Genomic DNA, 9,966 nt, shown 5'->3' on the forward strand with positions numbered 1-9,966 from the left:
ACCTAGTCCAGTTTGAACACCACACTGTATTAAGCCGCTACATACACTATCCTACTACCAATGAACTTCGGACTGGACTGTAGTTGAACCCTAATCAATCATACACTGATTCAAGGTACAGTTGCGCTCCTTATGTCTCTGATCCCAGCATGATACTACGCACTTGATTCCCTTAGTTGATCTCACTCACAACCAAGAGTTGATACGACCCAAAGTCGAAGACTTGATAAACATATATGTCTCACACAGAAAAGTATATAAGATTGAATAAATCTGTCTCCCACAGAAATACCCAAGAGTTTTTGTTCTATATTTTGATAAATCAAGGTGAACAAGAACCAATTGATAAACCAGACTTATACTCCCGAAGAACAGCTTAGTATTATCAATCACCTCACAATAATCTAAATCGTATGATGGAGAAACTAGATATTGTGGAATCACAAACGATGAGATGAAGATGTTTGTCATCACGTTTTATCTTTCCTATCGGAGAAATTAGTCTAGAATAAATCTTAGAGAAGATAGTACTCAAACGATAGAATCGGGAAAAATCAGAACGCGCAACTACAAGTGAAATAGTTGGGTCTGGCTTCACAATCCCAATGAAGTCTTTCAAGTCGTTAACCTACAAGGTTTAGGAAAACTTAAGGTTAAAGGAGAATCGAATCTAGCTTATGTAACTAGTAACACACAGAAGTGTGGGGATTAGGTTTTCCAGTTGCTAGAATTCTCCTTTATATAGTTTTGAAATCATGGTTTGGAATCCAAGTTACCTTGGTAACAAAGCATTCAATATTCACCGTTAGATGAAAAACCCGATTCAACCAAGCTAATATCTTTGAACCGTTAGATTGAACTTAGCTTGTTACACACAAATGAAATGTACCCTCATTTAGGTTTATGAACCGTACCCAAACGTGTACACTCATGTTGGCTCAAAATAGTTAACCGAAGTTATCCATATGATAACTCTCGTATCAACTATATGCATCTTAACCATAACTAGTTCAAATGACTCAAATGAAACTAGTTAAAGAGTCGTTCAATTGCTACATTCTCATAGAAGTATACAAGAACATTATCGAAATAAAATCGGTTTGATTCACTCAAATAAATTCATGAACATTATAGTCACGGTTTGCAAAGATTGCATTCCTTATTATATAAATGTTTATGTTCATGTACACAACCGATTTTAGAAAGTAACCCACTCAAGTACGCAAACGGGTACACATACTTGAGTAGCCGGACTTGAGTTTGGTTACGCCGGTACGCGTACGGGTGCGCATACTTAAACACATTTCAAACTCCAGTAAATTTTCATGGAAGTGAACTCTCTGCCGGTATGCGTACGGGTATGCATACTTGCCCAGACATCCGTAACCACCAGTACGCGTACGAGTACGCATACTTCATGCCCCCGGTTTTGGACTTGTACAATAATGTGATTAACACACTATGTTTATATCCAAACATGGTTACATGATTCTAAACTCTTTATTTCAATCATTGAAACTTTCTTAGAGGACGTTACATAGTTGTTGTTCACAAACTATTTTTCGTCAAAGCGATTTGCAAGTTATTTAAATTATCATAATGAAACATTCCAAAGCAACACCAGATGATTGTATCATACAAACCATGTAAGATGTAACTCGACAATTTTCATATGATCTTATTCAGACTTTCATCACGAATGTAAGATGAATTCGTCCGAAGTGAAAGCTTGCCAATACATATTCCGATAAATATATAAGAGAGATAAACTCAGCTCGAAATCTCAAATGTGTATAACAGAAAACTATATCTTAACAAGACTTATGTCTCAATATAGGAGATAGAGTAGAAATAGACTTTCCAAGTGATAGATAAGTTTCAGTCTCCACATACCTTTAATCGATGAAGTTCCACATGCTCCCCTTAGTAGTTCTTCGTCATCAAGAGATGAATGCCGTGAAGTCTAAAGCTCAACTACACAATCTATGTCCTATTCCGAGGCATCTAAATGGGCTAGAAATCAAGACTCATAGTTTTGATCACTAACATTGACAAACATGCTTGAGATAGCAACGCATGCGAGTTCGACCAAGCAATGCTCTAACGAGAACGATTGCTGATATCTCTCCCCTTTGTGTGATGTGTAAGAACAAAAATGAATCACTTAATCATATCATGAGTGGCTGTGATTTTAACATGATTCTTTGGTTCGATATGAGTTGTGCCCACATATGAGTTAGAAGGGAAAATGTTCGTATGAATTAGTGGTATCAATCATGGTAAGATAGTAAAAATAGTAACATCCACGATAGCGTCGACATGACTGAATTTGGAGCAATAATCTTTTGGTTCATCTGGAAGGTCAGATGCCAGAAATGTTTCCAATGTATTGAGCAGTTCTGACTACAACCATTACCCTCATAAAAAACCACCTGCATATTCCTTGCATGAACAAAATTAGTGCATTGCTAAACCAAATATCAACCCTTGAACATATTTATACCCTGCAGACTACCATCCCAAAACCAATATGTCGAATCAAAATTTAATCCATTCATACGACCAACAACAATACTGCAAGTACAACTCTCTGGCTAAATAATGAATATGATTGAACAATAATAAAGGCAAGGATATGTTGCTTGGTAGAAAGCTACCCACAAGGAGTCACCGTGGGAACCATTGAATCATACTTGATGGTATATAGTTTTTTTATATGAAAATGTTAGACCCACCAATTTTTCCTCCCGAAAAAGATCCCCATAGAAAAATGAATGGACTAGATATGTTGTTCTCGCATTTGGGTTTGTGCAGTGTAAATAGAGTCCCACTGTTTGTCTCAGTCGGGAGATTTCGTCCGGAAATATCATCAGTAAAGATAGCATTTTTTTTCATATCACGATCCTTATTTCTGTTTTCAAATTATTATATTTGAAATAATTTTCGTCCTATCCATATGATTTAGAAAATAAATGTCGAGCACAAGGGTTTGGGAGTTTTGACTTTTTACCTGCTCAGACTCAGAGTCAGAAATGGATAAAATCAGGGACGGAGCCAAAAATTGGCTAGACCTGGCTATAGCCCCCCTAAATTTTGGAAAACTTCATTTAGGTAGCTAAATTACGCACTACCCTGATCAAGTTTTAGTTTTAGCCCACCATGGTCAAGAAATTTAGCCCACCAAGTTTAATCTAGTCCACCAAGTCTAAAGTCAAAATCAAGTTCTCCACTTTCTTCAGAAACTCTTAACTGACCGAGAAAAAAACAACGCAAGAAAAACCGTCTCTCACAGCCCATTCGCTGCAAGTCTTCCGAGGGTGCGGACCCCTGAGACCCACAAACAAAAAGAAAAAATAAAAGGAAACTATGAGAGGAGATTTAACCTGGTTTTTTTATTTCGGTATGTAGAGAAGCACTGAACTTTTGTTATATAGTTCGACATCGTGTATATTGTACACCTTTACGCGGATTAAGTGAAATATAATACTAATGGTGTTCTCTTTAGCTCGTAACTAATGAACTTTCCCAAAAGAAACTCAATTAAAAGAAATTTTGTTATGTTAACCAAGACATTGTATAGATAAGATTTGTAAGAATGCAGGTTGCTTTCTAAGGAATATCGGTTCGACAACCACGAAAGTGAGAAATGCAGAGCTTCCATTGTTCTTTCACATATACTATTAGACAATATCCAATGCAAGGAAAATGTATGTATTTGAGAGTATAGGCTAATTTTCTGTTGCTTCTTCATATTGTAATTTGCACCATACTTTTACTGTCCATCTCTAGCTACCATGGATATCCTTACTAGTTACCGGACAACTATTGTCGCGGAGATATTCTTTTTTAGCCCCCCCTTGAGTGGAAACCTGGCTCCGCCATAAAATTGAGGCTCCGGCCCCCTCGACAAAGCAAGATGATAAATGATAAAGTATGACGATACTAACGATGCTTCTTAACGCCCCTTCATTACTAAGAATTCCTCTCCCTCTCCACCAAAACCCTCTCCTCAGATTTTCGAAGAATTTTCCCTTATCATCATCTAAACTCCTTCACAGGAGATTCTGCACTAAAATGACTACTCCAACAGCAACATCTCTCACACAAACTATTCATTTAAATGGCAAAGGAGGAGAAACAGGAACTCCTGTTGAGATTATAGCAGCTCCTGGTTTATCTCATCATGACTTCAGGTAACTCATTTCCTTCAATTTCCTTCAGTTTTTTTTAGGGTTTTGTTTTTGTAAAGAAATAATTTGATTTGAATTGAAATTTATGTTATAGGATGGCAATTGAATCGTCTTTGTTTAAGAAATGGTTGGAGAATATGCAATGTGAAACTGGGATTTTAACTTATGGAGATATGTCTTTGAAAAGAGTTCTAGTTCAGGTAACATTACTTGATTTTCGCCATTTCTAATATGAATTCTATATTGATAATTACCTGATTTAGGGTTTGGGTTTTGTGTAATTTCATATGAACCGTCTTAGATGGAAGAGGGTTTGAGTAAACTATACTTTCCGAGTTCTATTTACTTCTGTATTGGTAAATGTTTGACATTGATCACTAGGTTTTCTGTTTGGTAACAGGGTGTGGATATGTTTGGGAAACGCATTGGTTTTGTCAAGTTCAGAGCTGATGTTATACACGATGAAACCGGGAATCAGGTATTTTTCATAGATCCACTATGTTCTAATTGATTTTTGTTATTCACAATAAGATGATTGTCTCCTAATTACCTTGTGGTGTTGATCAGTTCATGAGTAACCAATAAAATGCTTCAGATTATTGTTTTTGAGATGTTAAAATCAATTTGCTATATCCTGCATTTAGATACATTGTGCCCTATTTTAGTCTCAAAACATTAGCGACTGAGCTGGTTGTGCAGTTTATTCTGTTTCTGTTTTTTGAGTTAACCTTATCTGAGTTGTGCGACTGATGCAATCACTTCATTGCCAGTTATGTGAAATGCACAAGTGGATTCTATAAGTTATGTTTGGTATTATTGATGGAGTTATTGGCATGTCCAACTTACATGCCAGCTTAGACCTTCCACGATATTGGCAGAATGTAGCATGTATGCTATAATGTTGCTCCAAGTGGTCCTTTCTAAAGCTAAATTATAGCATACATACTATACTAGAATGCCAAATTTGGCAATTGAAAATAGCTATTTATAACCGGACTCCTCCTGAGAAGGAGTGTCGCTCAGACTCCTTCCCAGAAAGGGTCTGGTCACCTGGCTAGATTTAGATTGAGCCTGGCATGGGGCTCAATCTAAGAGTTCACCATTATAAAGGGGTTTAGGCTTGCTCTCAGATATGGCCTATTGTTTAGGCTTTCTCTCATATATGGCTTATTGATGAGACTCATTCTGATAACTAGCCTAATATGAGACTCCATCTGAGATCGAGTCCTTAATATAAAATAATAAAATCCCACTGCGGGTGTTGGCTTGCTAAAGCGAAAATCTATAGCTAAATTTGGCTTTTAACACTTTTACCTCACACCATTGTGAATGGTCTTTCACATCAATGGAATTATATTTTTATTTCATTTTAGAAGTATCTACTATTGTATTGTCAATTCGTGTCTTCATTAATGCTTCATGTGTATGAACTAACAGATGTTTAGGTTCCAGGTATTGTATTCTCAAGGGGTCCAGCTGTTGCCGTGCTGATCCTCTTAAACTCTGGAAATGAGACTTATGTCGTACTTACAGAGCAGGTATGTGTGTAGATTTTAAAATCATTCCACTTGACGTGCTTGATGAGCTGTACATCTTATGTGGTTTGAACTCAAGGAAACACTTCTGTGCCTTTTAGGTTAGAGTTCCTGTTGGGAGGCTTATATTAGAGTTACCAGCCGGAATGTTGGACGATGACAATGGTGATGTGATAGGCACAGCAGTTCGCGAGGTTATGTTTCTCCCTTTTTTATGCATAAATAGATACTCATCCACACCTACTATTGCCTATCTTGTGTCACACATTTGACCCAAGTTCTAGCAACTTCTTTGTATGATGTATCACAGGTTGAAGAGGAGACTGGTATAAAACTTAAAATGTCAGACATGGTTAATCTCACAGCTTTCCTCGAACCAGCAACAGGTGGCAAAGTATTTCCATCACCAGTAAGTGTACACTATACATATCTTTCCCAGTACTGCACATACATACTCATCTCTTTGTAGTCAATGAAGTAGATTTACCGAAATGGTTTCTTCTTGCTCATCTTTACGTGTAGATTCTCATTTTGGTATGTGAATGTGTAGGGTGGATGTGACGAGGAACTGAGTCTATTCATGTACAAAGGTGGAGTGGATAAGGAAGTTATTGCAGCACTACAGGGTAAAGAAACAGGTCTTCGAGATCACGGGGAACTGATTAAGGTACGCGTTGTTCCGTACGATAAACTGTGGCGCATCACAGCCGATATGAAGGTTCTTTCGGCAGTCGCCCTTTATGAAATGGCCAAGAGAGATGGGCTTCTGCCTTCGAAATAAAGCTTGGTTATAGGTTTTTTCTTTGCTAAAAAACACTTCTGAGTAGGAAAAGTGGTTTCATCAACCACTGAAAAAGCAGAACATGTGATTTTGTTTCAGACCCTCAATTGTTTAACAACTATCTCTTAAAGAATGCCTATTGTTTCTCTGTTTTGCCTTCGATATCACATTTGCATTTTCATATCAAGTGGTCCATCAGAAAAATTAGAGATACCAATCTAATGAGACGAATCTAGTAAAAGTAGAGGTATGCAGTTGTCAGACTCCCTTTGTTTTAGTTGAATTATTCAGAATCAGATTTCAATTATTGAAGAATATGTTATTTCTTTTGTAAGAAAAAGTAGTCTAAAAATAGTGTGCTCAACATCCACTAGGGATAGGGAAGTAGGACATAAGATTATTGGATGATCTAGTCTTGGTGTGAGATAGATAAGTAATGATAACATGCAGGCTTTCCCCAACCCAACTGTTGTAAAATGACTTTGTTGCAGAGCACTAATATGCTATGTTGTAAAAGGCGCTGGGCGAGGCAAGGCGCCAAGCCCATCGCCTCGCGCTACCCCTAGGTGTCCAGGAAAAAAAATTGGTCATATCGCGTTGCCTTGGCGCCTTTTTTTGCTAGGCGCTGGTCCTACGCTTAGTGGGCCTTTTACAACATAGCTAATATGTTAGCAGCAAGTAAGTTGTCGAATCTGGTAAGCAGATTAAAGGAAATTGCTTTTTAAATTAAGGAGTCCTGGTGATTGGTCTCCAAACATGGTGCGATTAGTGAATCTTTCTTTTTTTCTTGCCTTGCATACATTCCAATTAGGGGCCGAAGAGTCTGTTCCAAATCACTTTCAAATTCCACATTGTAGCCACTCAGCTCGATTGCGCATTTGAAAGCCATTTCGGCACCATTTAATTCAAGTTGCTCTCTATAGGACTATCCAGAAGATTCTCCCCTTGGTTCTCGATAGTATCGAGCAATGTTAATTCTGAGATTCATATTTTTAGGCAGGTTATCATTGTCAATGTCTTCATCCTGCAATGGATCAGATTAAAGGCTGGAATTAGTATTTTGAATGTTGATGAGACTCATGAGAGTCACAACTGTTGCAGTTGTCATCCAATTATTGAAGGAAATGTAAACTTCACACCCTTTGAAGTTTGAAGGATATAGGCCCAATTGTGCAGGAGTCCAGTAACATGGGTGAAAAACATACTTTTCTGAATGTTTTTTGTGTTTTGTTTTGTTTGAAAATTTGTCATTTCTCTGGCGCATGCTAGTTTGCAAGTTCTTAACTCGGATTACAGCTGGTGAACACGCTCTTCTTCTCTATTGGCAAGAAATGGTTTCTAAATTTGCACATTTTGGTCTATGTGCTCCGGTGCATCAAATCCTCCTGTAACCAAATTGGAGGATGCGACCATGTAAAGCAACTGATACCGAACCCTATATGATGAAAAGATGAAAGGTATTTGAATGTGGTCACGTGGGGGACCTTGGTTGATACCAAAAAGGTTAAGAACAATCCAAAAATAACACAAATAATGGAACCAGCTTTTATCTTTGAATGAAATTTGGAAGATAAAAGCGTACATGTACTGAGAGTCTGGGATAGCAACAATAATTGAAGCTATCTTTATTAAGCCGTGGTTTTGTTTGAACTAATTGCTCTACTTGGGTGCCAAAATGGATCAAAATGAAGACCAATGGATGATATCACCGGCAATCCTCTTGATTCCTTGATTAAGATTTTTACTCTCTTGGCATGAACAACTCCCACTTGAAGCCTATGAAGCCTCTTGTAACCAATTGTCGTTCCATTGGCAACCAGTTTTCCATCTACATAAATCTCATGCTTTTTAACTCTCTGCCCTAGGCCGATTGCCTCTTGAATTCTCACAACATTGAATTTCATTCCTCCCTTGTTATCCCCTAATATTTCAATCCAGTGATTGCCTTTTGAGTTATCTTTCGGCGCCCAATATGACCATAGATGATCGCCATCAAGTACGTTTTCCGGTCGGAAGCTTTCTCCTCTCTGGCTGCTGGCTTTTATGACATTTCCTTCAACCAGATTGACACTAAAAATTGTATCAATTGCTTTTCGGAATTCTCCCAGACGTTGGATATCGGTTTCTGATACAAGGCCTGTTGTATTAGGAGGTACATTTAACAAGAGCACACAATTTCTTCCAACTGAGTTGTAGTATATATTGAGCAATTCACTTAACGGCTTGGGCTTCTCCGATTTGTGCCAAAACCAACCTGGTCTGACCGATACGTCACACTCAGCGGGCAACCAGTCTGTTCCTTTTGGATCACCAGTATTAAGATAGCTGCAAAAGATCAAACATATTGATATATTCAGTGCAGTTCGGTTCGGTCTGAAAATGCTGCCCTCTCCAATTTTACATGACAAATCTTATCCTAGGGGAAATACGGATATTACCTGACAAGGCTGCCATCTCCAATTCTCAGTGCTGTTTGGTTGATTGTCGACCAACATGTACTCCCAGCATATCCTTTTTCATCTCCAACCCATCTAACATCAGGACCCGCATCGGAAAATATATTGATCGAGCCTTGCAGTTCTTTAACGATGGAAAACCAATCTTGGAAGTAGTAGGACATATTAGGCGCATTTGGTCCTTTTGCTCCATCAAACCAAATCTCTTGAACCTTTCCATATCTATCGAAGAAATTCACATAAATGAAATGAAATGAAATTAGTGGTAAGAAATAAAAAATTTATAGTCATAAAAAATGTTCTCATCTGTTTAGGCCTTTCTTTTCATGTTACCTTGTAAGCAATTCCTGCAATTGAGCCAAGTAGTATTCATTATACTCTCGTTCGTGTCCATATCTTTTATCATGCCTATCCCATGGAGACACATACAATCCGATATCGATTCCTCGAATCTTTGCAGCGGTAACGAATTCTTGAACCACATCTCCCTTACCATCTTTCCAGGGACTACTTATAACAGAATGATCAGTGTATTGTGAAGGCCACAAACAAAACCCATCATGGTGTTTTGCAGTAAGAATTACTAATGAAACTCCAGAATTAGCTGCAACATCCATCCACTGGCTCGCATTCAGACCAGTTGGGTTGAAAATGGATGGATCTTCTTGACCAGTCCCCCACTCTGAATCAGTAAATGCATTAACTCCAAAATGAAAGAACATTATAACTTCTCTTTGTTGCCATTTTAATTGAGTTGCAGAAGGCAAAGGAAGGATTGGCAACGGCGGAGTTGGCGAATTCGTCGCTACGGCTGTGGTTGAAACCCATATTGACATGAAAAATGCTAGTAGTTGAAGATACAAAATCATGAATCTTGTGAAGAAATCATGATGACCCATCTCTGTCTCTCTTATCTCTACCTCACTGTTTTTTTTTTTTTTTTATCTCTACCGCACTGTTCTTCCTACCCTTGTTCTGTTTTTTAGTTTTGTGGGTGGAGTGTA

General features: G+C 38.0%; 2 protein-coding genes across 3 annotated transcripts; one reads left to right on the plus strand and one right to left on the minus strand.

Moving 5' to 3' along the window:
- The first annotated feature begins 3,886 nt into the window (after window positions 1–3,886).
- Window positions 3,887–6,687, plus strand: LOC113304531 (nudix hydrolase 14, chloroplastic-like). The gene is made up of 7 exons (XM_026553664.1): window positions 3,887–4,193; window positions 4,285–4,390; window positions 4,591–4,668; window positions 5,636–5,728; window positions 5,827–5,919; window positions 6,036–6,134; window positions 6,276–6,687. Exons 1-7 carry the CDS (start codon window positions 3,934–3,936, stop codon window positions 6,504–6,506), a joined length of 960 nt encoding a protein of 319 aa, XP_026409449.1. The 5' UTR covers window positions 3,887–3,933; the 3' UTR covers window positions 6,507–6,687.
- Window positions 6,688–7,966: 1,279 nt separating this feature from the next.
- Window positions 7,967–9,966, minus strand: LOC113304529 (alpha-L-fucosidase 1-like). 2 transcript variants are annotated; one of them, XM_026553663.1, is made up of 4 exons: window positions 9,914–9,941; window positions 9,296–9,882; window positions 8,945–9,184; window positions 7,967–8,831 (listed from the first exon to the last, which is right to left on the minus strand). In XM_026553663.1, the coding sequence occupies exons 2-4, from the start codon at window positions 9,859–9,861 to the stop codon at window positions 8,135–8,137; spliced, it is 1,503 nt and encodes a 500-aa protein (XP_026409448.1). In that variant the 5' UTR covers window positions 9,862–9,882; window positions 9,914–9,941; the 3' UTR covers window positions 7,967–8,134. The 2 variants fall into 2 exon arrangements, with proteins under 2 accessions (XP_026409448.1, XP_026409447.1); XM_026553662.1 differs by having other exon boundaries at window positions 9,296–9,966.

This window comes from Papaver somniferum, chromosome 8 (assembly GCF_003573695.1).
Source record: "Papaver somniferum cultivar HN1 chromosome 8, ASM357369v1, whole genome shotgun sequence".
Classification (NCBI taxonomy): domain Eukaryota; kingdom Viridiplantae; phylum Streptophyta; class Magnoliopsida; order Ranunculales; family Papaveraceae; genus Papaver; species Papaver somniferum.

What these genes read in the sequence shown, in the direction of transcription:
- LOC113304531 (XM_026553664.1), top strand. Translation starts at nt 3,934, where the DNA reads ATGACGATACTAACGATGCTTCTTAACGCCCCTTCATTACTAAGAATT. An exon ending in ACGATGAAACCGGGAATCAG is followed by an intron (nt 4,669 to 5,635) that starts GTATTTTTCATA and finishes ACAGATGTTTAG; the next exon opens with GTTCCAGGTATTGTATTCTC. An exon ending in GCAAAGTATTTCCATCACCA is followed by an intron (nt 6,135 to 6,275) that starts GTAAGTGTACAC and finishes GTGAATGTGTAG; the next exon opens with GGTGGATGTGACGAGGAACT.
- LOC113304529 (XM_026553662.1), bottom strand. Translation starts at nt 9,861, where the DNA reads ATGGGTCATCATGATTTCTTCACAAGATTCATGATTTTGTATCTTCAA. An exon ending in TTGCAGGAATTGCTTACAAG is followed by an intron (nt 9,185 to 9,295) that starts GTAACATGAAAA and finishes TTTCTTCGATAG; the next exon opens with ATATGGAAAGGTTCAAGAGA. An exon ending in GGAGATGGCAGCCTTGTCAG is followed by an intron (nt 8,832 to 8,944) that starts GTAATATCCGTA and finishes GATCTTTTGCAG; the next exon opens with CTATCTTAATACTGGTGATC.